Below are 19,146 nucleotides of genomic sequence, written 5' to 3'. Positions count from 1 at the left end.
AGTTTTGGCTCCCAATATGCCTGGTCTTTCCAAGACTAGTGGTCAGACTTTTTTGTTTTAATCAAAATTTTAAAAATTATTATTATTTAATATTTAGAGTGGGGTTTTTTTTAAATAAAAAGAAGCCTTGCCTTTATCTCTGCCTTTAAAAAGTACAGCTATTAAGATTTCTGCTTCTCTGTTCTTCATGGCTCAGGTTTCTCTTCCCCTAATTTACGCTTCCATTATACTGTTGAATTAGTACATTCCTTCTAGTTTAAGGCTATTTGTCTCTATAGGCTTGGCTACGTTAGCCAACTGCAGTATTTCATTTTGTCAAGTGTCAATTGTGCGTCACTGGCCTCAGTGGCATAATCTGATTTTTGTTGTTCATGACAATACCAAGTTTCTCCTATATATTAACTTGCTAATTAGCTGCCTTACTTCTAACATCTTGCCGAGTATGGGGTAGGCCAAGGGTCCACTCTTTGTATAGACTAATTTAGACAAGTACTACAGCCAGCACTAGGATTACCTGCATGGTGAGAGTTTGGGACCAGATAACAAATTCCCGGCATGTTTCCCAAATAACTCCATGAAGATACAGCTTAAGCCAGTTCAAAAACTGTATCTGATGTCCATAGCAGACAACTGAGAATTATTAGAGATGCACTTCGAACTATCATGATTGTAAAGAGAATACAAATTTCCACCTGCTAGTATACCATAAGCCATGCTTTTATTTCTGCTTGAGCTCAGTACGATACGGAACGGATTCCCCATTTCATCTATGATGTGTTCGTTCACTTCTCTGCATTCCGGTTTAACAGCCAGACCAGCTCTCCAGGGGGCAGGTAACCAGACCAATCAAGCACAACCACCCTCAGACGAGGCATTTAACTTCCCTTTAACGGGAAGAGGATACCCGTGGAGTAGAAGCACAGTACAGAATAGCAGCAGTTCCGTGTACCCAACACCAAAGAAGCACCTGCGCAACTCAGTGGGGTTTGTTATAGTCATGTACCCAAACTGGGGGTGGCTCTATTTATGCTGTTATGCCAATGTTGATTTCCCATATGGTTTAAATTATATGGTATCTACACAAGGTTAACTGTCCTGCCAGAAAGGGCTCTTGTTTTCTTCAACTTGATACCTTGCATTGACCAAGGCTCACACATGCAAGCACCTGGAAAGCATTAGCGATCAGAATGGCGTAGCTCATTTTCTTAAGGTGCAGGTATAAGAGATACCATCTCTTGAAAGAGCATTACTGATACTTTCTCTGGTGTGGTTCAAGACAGCCCTAATATGGTCCTTCATCGTGTACACAATCTTCAGAACTCTATTTCCCAGATTCCCTGCAAACTTGTGTTACATAATGGTAAGATACACCAAAATACCAGTACCTTTCAAATTACCAGTTATCAGCAATCTTCACAAGTACCCAACTGCACCAATATTGGTGGTAGTATCAAACCCGTTTACTTAAATCTGTCCATTCTTTTTTTTTCAGCTTACATTTCTTCCACCTCGGTTCCATCACTCTTTCAAAATCAGTTCTATCTTCTCACTTTCTGCTGAACACCAGAAGTAGTTGTAGCCCTGCCAGGAGGAATTAGGTAAAATACTGTGAAGTGTTTCGGTGAGAGAAAAGTGTTCTGGACAGACAGTAAGTTTACTCATACATCCACCATCTGGTCTTCTGCATTTCTGGAACCGAGTATAATTATATGCTGAAAAAAGGGATCCTTAAAACTGGCTGCTTTAAATAGGTTCACTCTCATTTTCAGATGGCTTTTGTCTTTCTTTTTTCTACCAAGTTCTTCAAGAAGAATTCACCTAATTAAAAGGCAAAAAAAGCACCAAAATGGTTTGTACATATTTCAATGAAATAAAGCAAAACAATACGCGTTCTCATTTAACGCGAGTATTCTATTCTACAAAACCATTGTTCTTACCAGTATTCTATAGTAATTCAATTCTATATAACAGCACTTTCAATACAGCAGGGATGTAAAAAAACCCAAAACCCAAATAAAACCCATAACCCACCAAACAACCCCTTCAACCCCAAAATCCTGATTTTCCTCATACCCAGTTTTATGAAATAGCTCTGCTTCTCTGTGCTCTCCAACAGGCAAAAGTGGAGTGATTCAATTAAAAATTAATTCCTGTTTCATAAAGTATCAGCAACTTGTATTGAGACCTGCTATAAGTCTCGTTTGAGCTGGCGTTAAAGCAGGCTGAGAAGCAAGGTGCCCCAGGTGAGTCTTCTCTGGGGCAGAGGATGTTTTGCAGGATGTTGGACCTACACAATAGTTCTATTAATATCAGCTGCTACTTCATACCCCGTGCTTTGTCAGGAAAAGCACTGCCATAAACGTATCTAATTATTTCTAGGGGACTGTAAATAAATTCTGCCTAAAGCAACAAAATTACATCACAAACAGCAAAGGGCCCCATGAAACCCTGAAGTGTCCAAGAGGCAGAATGTAAAGGAAAACTTGCAAATTGGGTACCCTTTCTCCTGCCTCACCCATTAAGTAGAGTACAAACCAGGTTTGGCAGAAAATTAGCTTAAGAAGCACAGCAATTGGACAAATACCAATTACTGTCATACTGATGTATTTAGATGAGCTATAGATGATAGTAAGTGTAAATAATTAAAAAAAAAGGAAAGGACGACAATATGAGCTGTCCTTGAGCCAAGGTGAGCTTTGTTGTGTATTATGTCAACGTTTTAATTTTATGTATTAAAATGTTACGTGCTAAAGAATCTAATGCTTTTCAGTAATTTACCTGCTTTATAGGAGGAGCGCACTAGAGGCCCGCTAGCAGTGTAATGGAATCCAAGATCATTTCCTACTTTTTCCCAGTACTTAAATTTTTCAGGAGTTACGTACTCCTCAACCTGGGTGAAAAGAATTCATTTTGAGCAGGTATTAATGCAAAGGAAATGGCTATAGCTAGCATGTAGTGACATGAAACACAGTTATATCGCAAGTTCAAAATTTTACACTCCAAAAATTTCAGCAGTCAAGTCACAAACTTAATTTTCTCTCTGCTTTCTACCAAAAGAATGAATTTTATTTCCTTTTCATATTCAGCTGAAAAGTTTAGAATTTAATTTCTAATTGTTGCTTTATCATTTTCTTCACTCAGTTTTTGAATGGTCCGTTCGAGCAAACCTTTTTTATGTCAAAGTTAGTAAAAAAAAAAATACAATAGCCCTACAAATCTCTTCACTCACAGTTATTTTGGTGAAAGACAGGAACAGGACAGAGACTCAAGCTCCGGACAGATTACAGAAGGAGAAAATGCTCATTTCCCCCAGCTGAAGTGGCACCATTAAGGGAGGGCCTATGAGATAGCGAAGGGGAGCTGGCTCGAGCCATTATGTTTGAGACACACTGAGATTCCCGTTTTCCAGAACTGAGCTTCAGCTCTAGCTGCCTCCCCAGCTAACGGCAGCAAGTAGCAGTAGGAAGTCTGCAGAAGATGGAAGGGATTAGACAGCTGAGTGAAGGGTCAGCTTTTAGTGAAGAGGACACAACAGATGAAGATCGGGTTAAACAAGGAACGAAATTTTTCCCAACATCCACAGTTAAGGTAAGGACGCGTATCAAGCCTCAACTTAGAAAGAGGAAACTCGACTATGCAAGGTACAGACCGTAACATCGCCTGTAAATTAAAGGCATTTTTACCTTTAGGTGACGTTTTGTTGGTTGCATGTACTGTCCTAGGGTCAAACAATCTACGTCTGCTTCCCGCAATACTGTAAAACCAAAATTCCCTGTTAGTGGCAGAAGGATCACAAGGGATCGTCAGCAATTAGAAAACACCCTCCTTTCAAGTCTGAACAAAGTCACTCCGCAGTAGCCCGCGGGGGGTACCTTCTGCTCCGCAGCAAAGGGACCTTGCAACCTCCACGAGCCGTAGCCACGTCTCACATGGTGAGCTCCACGCTGCTGCAAGGCCTGAGCTGTCTAGTTTAAAGCTAGAGAGAACACCACTGCGCTGCACTCTCTGCAGTCGCGTGTCTCGCTGCAGAGATGACGTGCTCTCATCTTTTTTATCTTGCTGCTTTTCATTCTGTCTTCAGGTCAGAGCCTTCGTTTGACAAAAAAATGGACGCGTGCACATCCAGTTGGCACCTCTCCACTGTTTCAAGAGATTTCATGCTGAAAAGATGTGGGCAATTCTAAAGAGCTATAAATCAGGGGAAAATGCCAACATCTTTTGCCAGTTTGACACCCTTAGGATGGATGTTAGTTTTGATGCCTGCAGAATCTCATAAACTTTGCCTGCTAAAATTTGCTTATGTACTAGAATCAATATACAGCAAACGAGCTCAGGTTGTCTACTTACAGAGGGAAATCCAGACACCTGATACTCAGCTAGCCTGAAGAATTACATTCACTGCAGTTGGTAGCGGGGTATTCTGAACAAAGGGATGGCTGAGGAATCAGATTTTGCATGAATATCTATCTCCACATATTTTCTGTCTACTTGGGCTGGTTGCCTCACGTCACGTAGGAAGAAAAGACTACAGCATTACACTCACTGCTACCCTGGAATCTCTGTTTAGATTGACACGGTCCTGTAAAGAAACTGGTTCGATATCAGCACATTTACGTGTTCTTTAACTCGTACCCAGAGAAGGGAAAGGGAACAAAATTAGAGTAACTGAACGGATGTGGTGGGTAAAGCTTGGCTCCGAATACATCCATGAAAGTGACCTGAAAACAAATAGCACCAAATCTGAACTTTCAGACTCTTGTGGCTAGGAAATGCCAGGCCGGAAGAGTGGGAAAAGCAGGAACTGTAATTTTACGGTGCAGACCGTGGGACAGCTGCAGAACTAGACTACATCAATACATTCTAATATGGGTTGCTGTACACAAAATAAAGTACCAGGTAGACATTCTTTCCTGATATGGGAGAAATGCCCAAGGATTTATGAATTTCTTCTTGCAAGCGCATTGCATTCACTTACCACTGTGAAATTTTCTCCTCTTAAATATACATTTACATGAAGACATGAGAACATGCTACAGCTCCAAGGACAATAACTATTTTTGCACCTAAGTAAGCTGAAATAAACTATTTTAAACAATCAGGTCTGCTATTTCTAAAATGGAATGCACCATAAGGCAACTATGTTGCAAGCCCATTATTTAAGTATTGCAAAGATAAGAACGTTAATATAGTCACACAAAGATCGCTTCCACTTCCATTGAAATCAACACAAGCTGGATCTACCTGTCAAATTGAATCTGAAAGCTGTATGAAGACAAAATATTTCAGAAGTTCAATCTTTTTTAACCGAACTTCCCCCCCACCCCCATAAAGCTTAGAAAACATTTCCTGCACCAACAAACTGATTTGCACATAGAGGCAAAGATGCTCACAATTTTTTTCTGATGCAATAAAATTCATACCTGTGAATTTTGGCATATATTTCCACACCAACTTACATTTCATTGTGGAATATACTTGTTCATCTGTCTCGCCTAGCCCCAGCATTAGGGAGGTTTTCGAAATGACGCCGGGCTGGACCTCTTTAGCATGCTTCAGCACCCGTAGGGACTGCTCAAAGTTGGCTCGGGGATCACGCACCTTCCTTTGCGTATTTTCAGCACAAGGGGGGGGGGTGGGGGGAAGGGGTGCAGAGAAGTTAGAGACGCGGAGAAAACAGCCTTCTGCGTCTACAGTGCGAAAATGGCAACTTAAGACGTTTGGCGTGACGCTGACCGGGCGTTTCCCGCTGGTTTGAGTCCCAAAGCCGTGCTCCCCGTCCCCAAGGCTGCCACCCCCGCGGCCCCCGCCGTGGGGGGGGGGGGGTTGGGGGTGCGTGCGAGGACCGGGGCCGGGGCGCGGCCCCCCCTGCCCGCCGACCGCGGGGACGGGGCGCGGCGCGGGGAGAGGGCGCCCTCTGGCGGCGGGCGGGCGGGCGCGGCGTGGCGCGCGGCAGGCTGGGAGCGCGCGCCCCCCGCCATTTCGGGCTGCGGCCCTGTCCCCGAGAGGGAAGGCCCCGGCGGCGGGGCCGGTGTGCGTGGACCCGTTCCCGTCTGTCCCTGTCCCCCCTCTCGCCCCGCCGGTGCTCACCGCTGTAACTGCGGCACCGTCTCCACGTTGTGGGCGTACACGTCCAGCCCCGACAACGCCACTTTCTCCACGGCCGCAAGGTCCCCTCGGAAATCGGGAGTCAGGCATTCCACCAGGATCTTCGGGTTCCTGGAAAAGGAGAGGCCGAAAATAAACACGGCTGCGGGGTTTGCGTCAATATAGCGATCAATAGAGCAAAAAAAACCCCCAAACATTACTTCACAGAATTATCGAGGTTGGAAGGGACCTTGAAGATCATCGAGTCCAACTGTTAAATAAATGATGCTCTGATAAGAAAAGTTAATTCGGGATACGCTTCTAAAACAACTGATTTCTGCAAATACTTGTATCGCAATTCAAACAACGCGTCACGTGTTTGATGCCTGATTTCACTGGTGTGAGCTGAAACAGAATGAAAGCCAAATAATAAATATAAAAGCGATTCCAACAGCCTCCCAATCATCCACATTCACTGTTCATACGTCATTTTTCACGTGTCTTGGTGGCAGGTTAACTTAAGTTTAATATCCAAAATACAGAAGAGCTATGATCCTGCCTACGGGGATAAGAAAACTCTTGTGTTATTGCCCTGGAATCTCATTTTGATGTCCAGGAGCCAGATTTCGGCTCAGAAAGGCAGGTGGGGAAAACTGCAGGACCCTTTGGAGCCCCAAGATACACCGGATAAAGGCTTCCCTGAGGTTCTACGAATTAAACCTGCAGGTAGACAAATACGCTGTCAAACGGCGTAGAGGGCACCGAGGCAGAGAGGGAAGGCGGAACAGGTCGGGAAAGCACCATCGCAAAGATGGCCATGGTGGGAAAATGCCCAGCAACCTCATCACCACCGAAAGAGAAACATGGCTGCTTCTGTCACGCGGTGACACCGTTACCTAAACCCAACGCGTCTGAGCCCCAAGCTTCAAGAAGAAACATACCTCAGGAGTATGTGCTCATTTCCTGGTAAACCAGCCACACGGTCAAAGAAATAATGCAGCGCTTAGCTTTAAATAAGCCTGGGCTAAATGGGAAATGCATCCAAATTCAAAATAGTTTTGGGGGCCATTATATGAGAAAGATGAAAAACAGGAGGGGGAAAAAGAAAAAAAGGACATAGATAGACTAAAAGCAGATTTTTGTATTTGCAGGGCCCCTGGAATAATCCAGCTAAAGGTAGTTTTGACCTATATGCAGTACCACATTCTAAAGTCGTAAAAATAATAGTAATACATTAAAAATATACCTTTCTTTCAGATGAGAGACTGTCTTTGCAAAGTGTTCTGCACCACCATCAGGCATATCTAGAAGCATTTCAATTATTCAGTTAACCTTTCTGTTCAAGAAATGTATTTACTTATCAGCAAAGCCACAAAATAACTGCAGAGTCAAATTTAAACGCAAACTAATAAAGCAGATGTTAGTCAAACCCCAGTCTTATCTTACCACTTATGCCAAAGGTTTACAACAGATATTCCACCAAGCCTTGTCCTGCACAAAGTCTGTGATTGTTTAGGGCAGACTTCAAATGTTTACTCCGAATTTTATCTGTCTCTACGTTCGCTGTCAGCTTGAGCACAGAATGGCTCTATCTGGTTATGGTTTTGGTCTGAGAAACAGTTCTTCAAAAATTGAAATACATAGATAGTATTGCTTTTGTACTCTAAGCCACTTTGAAGCTACTGGACTTTCCACCAAAGTATACTGAATAACCTTTACAATGGCTTTCCCCACCTATGTGATGTCACCACAAAGCAGCTACTACATCCTTAGAAAAAGGCAACTTTCAGTTTTGTTAAGTGTAATTTATTCCAGGTTTAGTTTTTGGAAGGAAGTTCTGTAATGGTATTGTATATGAATATCTGTGGTTTGGGGTTTTTTCTGATCAAATAATAGAACATGGTCTATATGTATGTATTTTGAGAAAAAAAAAGTTAAAATAAAGTACTGCAATATCTTAATATTTAATAAGTGTTACATTTCACTGTCATATTTCACCAGACATAGAGAAATACTAAGAATATGTAGAAACTTTCCAAAGTTTCAGCATTGTTGACTCCTTTAAAATGGTAATCCCCAACAATTGCGCTGAGTGATAAATGTTTATCTGTGTTTACCCCATGTAACGTGTACGAGAGCTTAGGCTGAAGATGAGAGACAAGGTACTAACCATCTCTGTCCACAGAGGTCAATACCACATAATCCAAGCCCCACTCAGCGATAGCCTTTGCTGTGTTGTAAGGCTCCTCGGGATCCAGTGGAGGCGGATTTTTTGCTGTCTTGACTGAACAAAATCTGCAACCTCTAGTGCATGTGTCACCCATCAGCTGAAATAAGAAAGACATTCCTACCTTTACATTGCACACATCACTACTGCTCAGCTGCGTATGCTAGATCAGATAAATCCCAATACTAAGCAAAATAATAAGGACAGTGATTTACTCTAAATTTCTTGTAATAAACCCACACCACTACAGTAGAGATCAAACATTGCTAGAATACTTAAGAAATGGTTAATGGCTTACCATAATAGTAGCTGTAGCCGTAGCATATTCACCACCTCCCCAGCATTCTCCAATGTTGGGACAACGTGCTTCTTCACATACCTAAAAGACAGTAATGTACCTGTCTTTTTTTCTGTATTATTACAGCAAAGTATATTAATAAACAATTTCAACAGTAGCCTACAAACAAAACATAATTCCTTCCGCGATAAATGAGGAGATTAAAAAGAGTTACATGTTGTTCTACAAGAAGTCAGTAGAATAGCTAGGAAGAGAAGAACTGTTTCCTGACGTCCACTACCCTTCTCTTCCTCTACTTCACAACTCCAGAAACTCCTCAGTCATGTAACTGCCTTATTAATTAGCACAGATTGTCATTAACATTTTAAATTTAAAAATTGATAAAATGTTCACAACGTCTATGATTCATCAAAGCATGATCTTAGTCTGGAAAAAAAAAGGAAAAAAGCTCTCCATGTATACCCACCACTTTTTACCACCTGGAAGGTATATTTAATGAAATACATATATTCCTAGAATTTCTTTTCATGCAAAACATGTACATAACTCTGAAATCGTCTGTATTTCCATTAAAAGCAGTCACACATAGCATCTTCTGATCTCTTTGGAGATGCAAGTAGTAAACCCTAGTGTTTAAAATCTCAGCAGGAAAAACATGAAATACTTTGCTGGATTTGTCTTCATTCTTTATGGATAAAATTCACCTCTGGCAACAAGGATCAGCATTGGGCTTGGTTTCAGTGTTGAAGATCATGCAAGATGTGATTTCTACCTGTCCTCTACAGAGAAATAATTTTTTATGTGTAAAACATGCCTTATTTCTACAGGAAAACTAGATTTACCGTATGAAGATTTAAACTTCTCAAGGTATTCTTTAGTTTATTGTAGTTTTTTCCCATGGGAATCTTTGTTTTCAGCCATGGAGGAAGTCGCAGCCTGAATAACATCAAGCAAACATAAAGATTAATAAATTACATGGTAAGCTTCCGTTAATTTCATAGATCCACTTTAATTTGTTACAGATGCCAACTAGGAAAGGTTCCTTGAAACTTAGCAAACACTATTAACATCATTCATAGTCATAATAGACTTCTCTCTTCCATGTTTATCATCATCCCAAAGAGTAGGATGTGGTTTCAAGAGTAGGAGTTTGTTGTCATTGGAAGGTTTGAAATTGTTAACTGTACCAATGGGATTTAATAGTGCCACACTGGAGACAGCAACAATTAATGGCAGCATATGTCGCACAGCTATCATAAAGTCTGATCAACTTTATAACTGGAAATATGGACGTTTAAGCATTTTTTTTTAATTTAATCTTCATTTGTTTGTTTTGCTCTATCAATAATATTTTTTCAACACCAAAGTAAGGTACACTCACCTACTGATGTGTATTTGTAATTTAATACAAGCCACAGCACAGGCACTCAAATGCGAAAATACCACGTCTTCATGTTTCTTACATATTTTAAGTTAATAATGTGTTTGTTCTTTCTTGAAAAATTGCAAAATTGGCAAGCCAGTACAACACATTTTAATAAAAATACACTGTAGACATTTTGTAGTAGACATGCAAGATACTGCACGGGAGCAACTACAGTTGTTTAAAATCACAATTACCTTTCTCCTTTCTGACGCTTTAAATTGCCTTTATATTCAGCCCATGTGCTCTTGTCTGACAAATCTCCAGATACAAAGTCTTGCAAGTCTGGTCCATTTTGCAGTAAGTCTTTTTTTTCCTCTGGCAAAGAACTGGACATTCTGTACTGATTACACACATGGCTCCCAGACACCTAAAAGAAGCAATACTAATTTACTGAATTATAAATGAACTGGTATTATATTCTAAGTAAGTGCTTGTCCTTTTGATAGTTAGTGTACACTTTATAGAGTTTGCGTAAGCTTTTTCCCAATTGCCTTTATGTTCAATACATAATGAATGCTCTTTTTCATTTTAAGTCACGTGAAACAGAGAAAAAGCATGATCTCTTCCAAAATATCTTGACATCAAACTAAGTTATATAGTTTTTGTATATAAATAACACTCTATGGATTGAGATTTTGGGGCTGAAAAACAGGAGGTTGAAACAATTAACGGTACGCTGCCAAGTCAGTAACTAACAGACTTTTTGTTCTGTTTAATATCTTTATCAATGATCTGGACAAGAGGATCCAGTGCACCCTCAGTAAGTTTGCAGATGACACCAAGTTAGGTGGGAGTGTTGACCTGCTTGAGGGTAGGAAGGCTCTACAGAGGGATCTGTACAGGCTGGATCGATGGGCTGAGGCCAATGGTGTGAGGTTCTACAAGGCCAAGTGCCGGGTCCTGCACTTGGGTCACAACCACCCCACGCAGCGCTACAGTCTTGGGGCAGAGTGGCTGGAGAGCTGCCTGGCAGAAAAGGACCTGGGGGTGTTGGTCGACTGCCAGCTGAATATGAGCCAGCAGTGTGCCCAGGTGGCCAAGAAGGCCAACAGCATCCTGGCCTGTATTAGGAACAGTGTGGTGAGTAGGACTAGGGAAGTGATCGTCCCCCTGTACTCGGCACTGGTGAGGCCCCACTGCGAGTGCTGTGTCCAGCTTTGGGCCCCTCACCACAAGAAAGACATTGAGGTGCTGGAGCGTGTCCAGAGAAGGGCAACGAAGCTGGTGAGGGGTCTGGAGCACAAGTCTTATGAGGAGCGGCTGAGGGAGCTGGGGGTGTTCAGCCTGGAGAAAAGGAGGCTGAGGGGAGACCTTATCGCTCTCTACAGCTCCCTGAAAGGAGGGTGTAGGGAGGCGGGGGTCGGTCTCTTCTCCCAAGTAACAGGCGATAGGACAAGAGGAAACGGCCTCAAGTTGTGCCAGGGGAGGTTTAGACTGGATATTAGGAAAAAATTCGTCATGGAAAGGGTTATCAAGCATTGGAGCAGGCTGCCCAGGGAAGTGGTGGAATCACCATCCCTGGAGGTATTTAAAAGACGGGCCGACGTGGTGCTGAGGGACATGGTTTAGCGGTGGTTTTGTCAGTGTTAAGTTGATGGTTGAACTAGATGATCTGAAAGGTCCCTTCCAACCTAGACGATTCTATGATTCTATGGTTATTTCGACGCAAAGGCAGCACCAGTCGGGCTCTCAGGGGCGGGGTCTGAAGCGGATGGGATCCCTGCCTCAGTTTTCTATTACTTTTTCTCCCCCGCGCCCCCTCCCGTGTGTGTGTGCGGCACAGCAGCCCCCGGCCGCCTCACGCCCCGACACAGCCGGTGCCCTGCTGGGGACAGCCTTTCCTGGGCGCTGTCCGCGGGGAACCACCACGGCCGTCACGCCCCACGACCCGCAGCCATCAAGAGACGCGCTCGGACAACGGCACCGCCTTCAGCCGCCGCGATCCCCCCGTCCCATCACCGGGGGACCGTCCCCAGGTCTCCCTTCCGCCGGGCCGCGACGCCCGCTCGGCAGCCCGCCGTCCACCCCCCTATGCTGCGGCACACGACCCTGACGTGGCGCCCACTCACCCGTCCCTGGGGCCCCAGCAGCAGCCGCCGGGCGGCGGTGGCGGCGGCGGCCCCGCCGCAGCGGCCCCGCGGCAGCAGCGACATGGCGGCGCCCACTGCACCGGTCCGATCGGTCCGATCGATCCTCTCGGCGCTCGGCCCTACCCGCCTCACTCTGTTCACGCGCGTCGGGCCTCAGCTACCCTTGCCTCCTGGACGGCTACCCCGGCGTCATGACGTTGAGGTGACTACAAGTACGCGATGACGTCAGACGCTGTCTCTTTCCCCGCTGCCTGCTGCCAGGTGAGGCCGGGCCGGCGGCGCCATCCGGAGCCATCGGCCGCGGGCGGCCCCCTCAGCGCCCCGCCGGGCACCGGGCAGCCTCCCGGGGCGCCGCCGGGACCGCCCGCCGCTTCCTGCCACCGTCTGCGACGGGGGAGCCCCCGGGATGGCGCCTGCCCCAGCTCCCCTCCCATCCCCGGCGGTTCTAGGCCCGGGCTGGGCCCCGCTGTGGCGTTGGCGCTGAGGCCGCCGCCCTTCGGCCGCCCGGGCGGGATGTCTGGGCGCTGGCAGCGGAGCCCGGCGCCCGGGCGGCCTGGGGGTGCCAGAGGGCGTGGGGGGGCTCTCCGTAGCTGGGTGTTCCCATGGGGAGGAGCGGGAAGGGGACCAGGAAAGGGCTTTGCTTTGCGAGTCTGCAGCTTCTCTCGGTTGTGCTTTGTAGGATGAAGACCATTCTCAGTAACCAGACCGTTGACATCCCCGAGCAAGGTAGGTCTGCGTTCGGGAGGCGTTTGTTTCGCGGTGCTGAGCCTGCAGCTGATTGACGTGCGTTTGTCTTTGCTTTGCAGTCAGTGTTTCACTGAAGGGCCGGACGGTCATTGTAAAAGGCCCCAGAGGAACCTTGCGACGGGATTTTAACCACATCAATGTGGAGCTCTCCCTCCTGGGAAAGAAACACAAGAAGGTGAGTGTTGCAGTGGTCGCTTCTGATTTTATGGTTGAGTTTATGATTTTATGGTCGTTACCATAAAATCATAGAATGGTTTGGGTTGGAAGATGCTCTAGTTTCAAATCCCCTGCCATGGGTAGGGACGCCTCCCACTAGACCAGGTTTATCAAAGCCCCATCCAGCCTGGCCTTGAACACTTCCAGGGATGGGGCATCCACAGCTTCTCTAGGCAACCTGTTCCAGTGCATCACCGCCCTCACAGTAAAGAATTTCTTTTTAATATCTCATGTAAAACTACTCTCAGTTTAAAACAGTTATTCCTTGTCCTGTCACTACAGTCCCTAGGAAAGAGTTCCTCCCCATCTTTCATGTAGGCCCCCTCTAGGTACTGAAAGGCCGCTATAAGGTCTCCCCAGAGCCTTCTCTTCTTCAGGCTGAGCAACCCCAACTCTCAATTAGCTTAAAAACAACTTCTTAGTGTAGGAGATTGAGCCAAAAAGTTTAGCTGCAGGTATGTTATTTAATTTTTTAACTTACTTTTGTGTTTTCTGAAAGAGGCAGGTCTCATGGAATCTTGGGACCTGGTCGGGCACTATGGAAGTCTTGCAGTTCTGTGATGCGTTGGAGTGAATTTGTTCACTTCAAGTGATTGATTGATTTTTGTAGTTACAGTCAGATAGTTATTGGGAAAGGCGTTGATCATTGTGATCTATGTTTTATAAACTGGCTAATTTTTAGCTAGTTAAAACTAAATTTCTACATTTAATTTCTAGAATTGGCAAGTTATATCAGGAGAGCAGATATTTTCTAAATACATGCATAATGTTTTGTATGGCCTTAAAAAACTACAAAAAAAAGGAAAGAATGGCAGATGTCAGCTGCTTTTTCACAAGCATTTCATGTTTCATTAAAACACTGGGGACGCACACGTCGTTTCATTAAATAGTTGATATGTTGTATGTAGGAGACTGACTTTGGAACAACTTGTTCAGTGTTTAGCATTTGATAACGCATCCTTCAGCTTAAGATGTCAGAATATCTATCCCAACTTCTTTAGAGATTTATTAGTAGCAAGACATGAAGAAAAGAAACATTTCTCACACCTCTGGGGGTTAGGACGTAAAAGACTTGACCTATGTGGGCTTTTAGTAGTCTTTCAAAGAAACAAAGTATTTATGTGCTTTTGTTAGGTGGGCTTTTAAGTAGTTCATCTGAACTTTTCACTCTAAGTTTGTCACAAAAATGTTTCATTTTTAGTTTTGAAGTGTAGCAGAAAACTTTGTTTATTTTATTTTTTTACGCAGCTACGTGTCGACAAGTGGTGGGGTAACAGAAAGGAGCTGGCAACAGTTCGCACAATTTGCAGCCATGTACAGAACATGATAAAGGGTGTTACACTGGTGAGTTTTGTTTTGAAATAGGATAACTCCTGTCATTTTTGTTACTAAGCAAACTTTTACTTCAGTGAGAGCTTTTCTGAGCATCCAAGATGTAGCTTGCTTTCTCTCTTTCTTTTTATGTTTTTTTTCTTGCACTGGCTATCAAATATGCTCTGTGGGTGGAAGAAAGCATGAATGTCTCTTGGGCTTAGTGTCTTGCCCTTGTTAAGAAACTATTTTCAATATATCTTGGGTTTAGATTGCTCCAGTAAGCTTATTGCATCTGTCCTACCTTATGGACGTGTTCTGCTTTCAATATCTGATGATGTCCTTTATCATAGGGCTTTCGTTACAAGATGAGGTCAGTGTACGCTCACTTCCCAATCAACGTAGTTATACAGGATAACGGCTCACTTGTGGAAATCCGAAACTTCTTGGGAGAGAAGTACATTCGCAGAGTGCGTATGAGGCCAGGTGAGCATATCTGGAGATGTACTTTACTATTTCTAACTCGGGTTTCTAAACTGTTTTCTTTGGGTACTGCCACTGATACAGGAGGTGGTGAATGATTGTTGAAGCAGCATTTGCCTTTCATGAATTTATGTGATCTTATGGTACCTTTGCGACTGTTTAGAATTATAATTAATAGTGCTTTTGTACTTTATTTTTTGTGATGAGAGCTAGCCAATAACTAGTTTAGAGCTTGTTATTTTAATATGAGTTACAAGGGGCCCAGTGTTTACTTTTGTCATAGTGAGATCCCAACAGTGTCCATAGCTGGTAAACTGCAGGTGCTTAATTTTAGATTTGTGTTTCTGTATTAAACATTGTACATGAGCTAGTCTCACACCACATCTTATTTTTGGTCTTTGAAACGTTCTCGTATTTTGAATTTCCTCATTGTCTAGGAGCACATATGATAAACTTCGAAATTATTATCTTAGTTGTTGGGTTTATGTCTTGCATACTTGGGAGTTTTAGCAAGATATCTAGCAGGATAGGCATTTGGTGGAGCTTGTTAAACTTCAAAAGGAGAAGATGAAACATGTCATAAATGGTTACCTTGAGATTGTAGGAAAAACTTTCCATATCAATTTTTTTGTCAGTTCCACTTCTGATGAAGGTATGGGTAAGGATGTTTATTGTGACTGATGGTATTTTGGGGTGGCTTTAGATGAAAGCATCAGACTTGTCCAAAAACACTGGTAGATAAAGTGTGGGGTTTCTTATGGTGGCTTTGACTTTGATTTACTGTGGGATATTAAGGGTGGGTTTGATTATTGTATTTTATTTTCATGAGTCAGAATTTACTTCAAAGATAGCGAAGTGCTCGCTTAAAATCTATTGACTAAATAGATCAAACTGTAGATGCTTACTTGCGTTGTTCTCCTTGCAAACGCAAGTTTCTAGATAGACTCTTGAAGGTCCTAGTGTTGCTAGTATAAATATGGTTCTTGACATACCAGGGAGCAGTGATGTTTTTTAATGACTCTTGATTAGGGTGAATCCAGTTTTGTCTTAATGAATGTAAGAATGTGGAAAATGGCACCACCTAGCTGACAAAGCCATGCTGGCAAAATCTTTGACTTGCACACAGTGATAGTGATTAATGCTGTAATGTAGTAACATTTAAGTAGGAGTATCACTTAGTTGCTTTCAATCTGGAGCATGACTTGCGCTAATCATTGGTTTCTGAAGCTGTGCGAGGGAGGACAATCCTGGAAGGGATTTAGGAGACTCTTTTTAAAATCATGGAAGCTAATTATTGCCTGGAATACTACTTCCTAGTTCTGTAAATTGGGACGGGACATGAATACTGGTGGGGTCTTTTTTGGTATGCTTAGTGTCTTCACCAATGATGAAGACTGTGCGTTTTCCTTTTGTAGGTGTTTCCTGTGCAGTGTCTCAAGCCCAGAAAGATGAGCTGATCCTTGAAGGGAATGACATTGAATTGGTTTCCAATTCAGGTTTGTGACATAGATGTGTGGGAAGATGCAATGATATGGCTGCTTTTATCTGAAGATGTCAGCTTAGCAAACTGTCTTTTTTTTTTTTTTTTTTTTTCCTCAAACCCTGAGGTAAATGACAGCTCAGGTTTTTTTTCTCTGGTCCCTGTAATTGCTTTTCGTAGTTTCTTATGCTTTTTCTAAACTTAAAGATATAAGTCCATAGAAGCTTTTTTTTTGTGTGTGTCCGTGTCGATGGCCTCTTTGGCACCAAACTTTTCAGCTTTTCAGTTGTACGAGTGTGCAGTGATAAACTGCCACTGCCGTGAGTTGCCAAGATGGGCTCAGTGAAATGCATTCTGTTTTCGTTAGAACTGTTAGAACAGTTTCATTTGTTAGTTAAAACAAAGGCGATGTGTTGGCTTGGACCTCTTGCTTTGTGCTAATGGTCTTGCTTTGTCTGTAGCTGCCTTGATCCAGCAAGCCACTACGGTCAAGAACAAGGATATCAGGAAATTCTTGGACGGTATCTATGTCTCCGAGAAAGGAACAGTACAGCAGGCAGATGAGTAAAACTCTTAATAGGTTGGTATCATCTTACACAGATTGTACATCTTCCATGTAGAGATGGTCACTCGGTCTGGGGACTTGACAAGGTTTATCTACTTTAACAAGGCTGTGGTTAAGCAGGTTCCCAACCGGGATGCAGTTGTGCTTGTGAAAGGCATCATTAGAGGTATCGTAAAGCTGAAGTTGGGTTAGGTCTCTTGACAGCCACTTTCCATTTCTCACCAAGTTGGTATTATGCTACTGTATGGAGAAATACTTAAGTGCTGTATTCTACGCTGTGCATGCTACTTATTATAGTGTCTGAGAATCTAAAACCAACTGACCTAGCATGACAGACTGGTTTACAGCTATTTACGGAGAAGACTTTCTTAGACTTAATGTTCCTCCTGGTTGGACACTGACTTCACTAAAAAACAGTGATCAGCACTTAAATTATATATAAAGGTCTTCTGTGTGGTTTGTGTGTAAATGCTTGTAAACAAAGGTCAGTTTAACAAGGGCAACTATTTAACATTGTGTACATAGGTTTGTTTCTGAAGTTGAGTACAAGGATGTTGGGATAATTTAAGAATTTTAACTGCTAAAGGAGTACAGGACACTGCAGGAGGAGACAGGCTGACTTGCAAATAAAGTAAATGTTGTGTACCTTCTGAACCTAAGCTTGAGACAGAAGATGCAGATGAAGTGTTTCATAAACTAAAATTTCTTTTTTCACCAGCCAGGTACAAGACACAAGCTACTGAAAAAATGGTTTTTAGTGTTGTTCCGAGTTCCTTGTTACTGCATGCTAAGCAGTCGTGGGCTGTTGTGTTTGAAGGCATCTTTAAGTAATCTCCTTTGAATAAAACTAAGCAAATTCTTTGAGATATTAATGGCTGTCTTGCATTAAAACTATCACATAAATTAACTTGTCATACGTCTATAAAGTCTGTTTCACATTTGCAGTGTTAAGACCTTTCTAAAAGCTCTTTTTATTTACAGTTGTCTGGATCCTGAAACAAACCATCATGAGACATTGTACCAGCAAGTACCAGATTGAAGAATCTGATACAAAACCCAAGTACCATGAGAGGTTTAATAAAATAAAACTTATTTCATATCTTGGCCTCTTTTTTTTTTTTTTTTTTTAGATCTAAATGGTGTTTGCATTCCTCTTCAAGATCTTTGGCTTTTGGATAAATTGTCACAGGGTAATGCAAGATGATGTTAATGCTGTGTACATGTTGTTTACGGGCCTCTGAGAACATTCAGACTGAAAGAAGTCTGATGGTTTGGAAACCTCATGCTGGTGGAGTGTGAACCATGAAATGATAGTTTTAAATCATAGTATCAAGGAATAGCAAAAGCATTTTTCTCACAGAAAGGAGACTAGTGTTCTTCCACGTTATTTCAGAACCTCAAACCAATGACTGCAAAAACTGATTTCCTCTGTTTTCTGGAGGGAAGTTCAGACTTGTGATGACAGAATCTGAAGTAGATTAAAACCAAAACTGGAATCGGTGGAACCAAATTTATAAGACTTTAAACTGAATACAGAGATGGAAGAAGTAGTCTGAAAATATGCTGCTTTAGCTGTATTGCTCAATTAAGAAAACCAAGAACGTGACCTCAGAGTTCAGGCAGAGCTTATTGTTGAGTTTCACCACATTGTCACTTGTTACATTCACAGAGAACACTGGGATAGTGCAGAAACGTACTTGGCAACAAGTTGCTAAAGCTTATAATTGAGGAAAGCACCTATGTGTGCTAAAGTAATTCAGGAAATTGCCCAAACCGCCCACTTGCATGATTTTATGGAGTTCAACAGGGGTGCACAGTACCAGCATCTCTGAGCCTAGAAAAGTAGTGGTACTAAACTGCAGATGTGGACGTTGTACGTGGCCTGCTTAACATTTTTAAGATGGGTTCTTGCACTGTCCGAATTGCGCAGGTAAAAGAGTCCCAAAATTCTGTGTGCACCCATGATGCACGTGCAATTCAAGAGGAGTTTCCCTGTGTTCAGTGTGATTGCCCGGTTGCTGTTTGTGAGAACTAGTCAGTGTCTGCGGGTGATGGAAGGACACCTGTGCTGGTTTTATGGTGTGAAATGGGCCATTTACTAGTACTTACCTTTTTAATTAATGAACCTTCTGTGATGTTGACCAGTACTTGAAATTTAATGGTCTTCTGTGTTTATGAACTGAGATTCAAGTTTGTGCCAAGTACGGGGAGTTTGGGGT

The 19,146-nt window shown here is 43.0% G+C and overlaps 2 protein-coding genes across 3 annotated transcripts; one reads left to right on the top strand and one right to left on the bottom strand.

The window, feature by feature from the left end:
* Nucleotides 1-696: 696 nt before the first annotated feature.
* Nucleotides 697-12,310, bottom strand: LIAS (lipoic acid synthetase). 2 transcript variants are annotated; one of them, XM_074587840.1, is made up of 11 exons: nt 12,105-12,310; nt 10,230-10,402; nt 9,452-9,545; nt 8,610-8,690; nt 8,255-8,411; nt 7,331-7,388; nt 6,088-6,216; nt 5,457-5,602; nt 3,684-3,754; nt 2,779-2,890; nt 697-1,818 (listed from the first exon to the last, which is right to left on the bottom strand). In XM_074587840.1, the coding sequence occupies exons 1-11, from the start codon at nt 12,186-12,188 to the stop codon at nt 1,766-1,768; spliced, it is 1,158 nt and encodes a 385-aa protein (XP_074443941.1). In that variant the 5' UTR covers nt 12,189-12,310; the 3' UTR covers nt 697-1,765. The 2 variants fall into 2 exon arrangements, with proteins under 2 accessions (XP_074443941.1, XP_074443943.1); XM_074587842.1 differs by having other exon boundaries at nt 10,230-10,417; nt 12,105-12,255.
* On the top strand, nt 12,309-18,026 carry RPL9 (ribosomal protein L9). Its single transcript, XM_074587843.1, has 8 exons — nt 12,309-12,386; nt 12,805-12,851; nt 12,932-13,047; nt 14,337-14,432; nt 14,753-14,885; nt 16,298-16,378; nt 16,824-16,942; nt 17,909-18,026. The coding sequence occupies exons 2-7, from the start codon at nt 12,806-12,808 to the stop codon at nt 16,928-16,930; spliced, it is 579 nt and encodes a 192-aa protein (XP_074443944.1). The 5' UTR covers nt 12,309-12,386; nt 12,805; the 3' UTR covers nt 16,931-16,942; nt 17,909-18,026.
* The last annotated feature ends 1,120 nt before the right edge of the window (nt 18,027-19,146 follow it).

Source organism: Larus michahellis, chromosome 5 (assembly GCF_964199755.1).
Source record: "Larus michahellis chromosome 5, bLarMic1.1, whole genome shotgun sequence".
Lineage (NCBI taxonomy): Eukaryota > Metazoa > Chordata > Aves > Charadriiformes > Laridae > Larus > Larus michahellis.
This window is presented reverse-complemented; position numbering and strand designations above follow the sequence as displayed.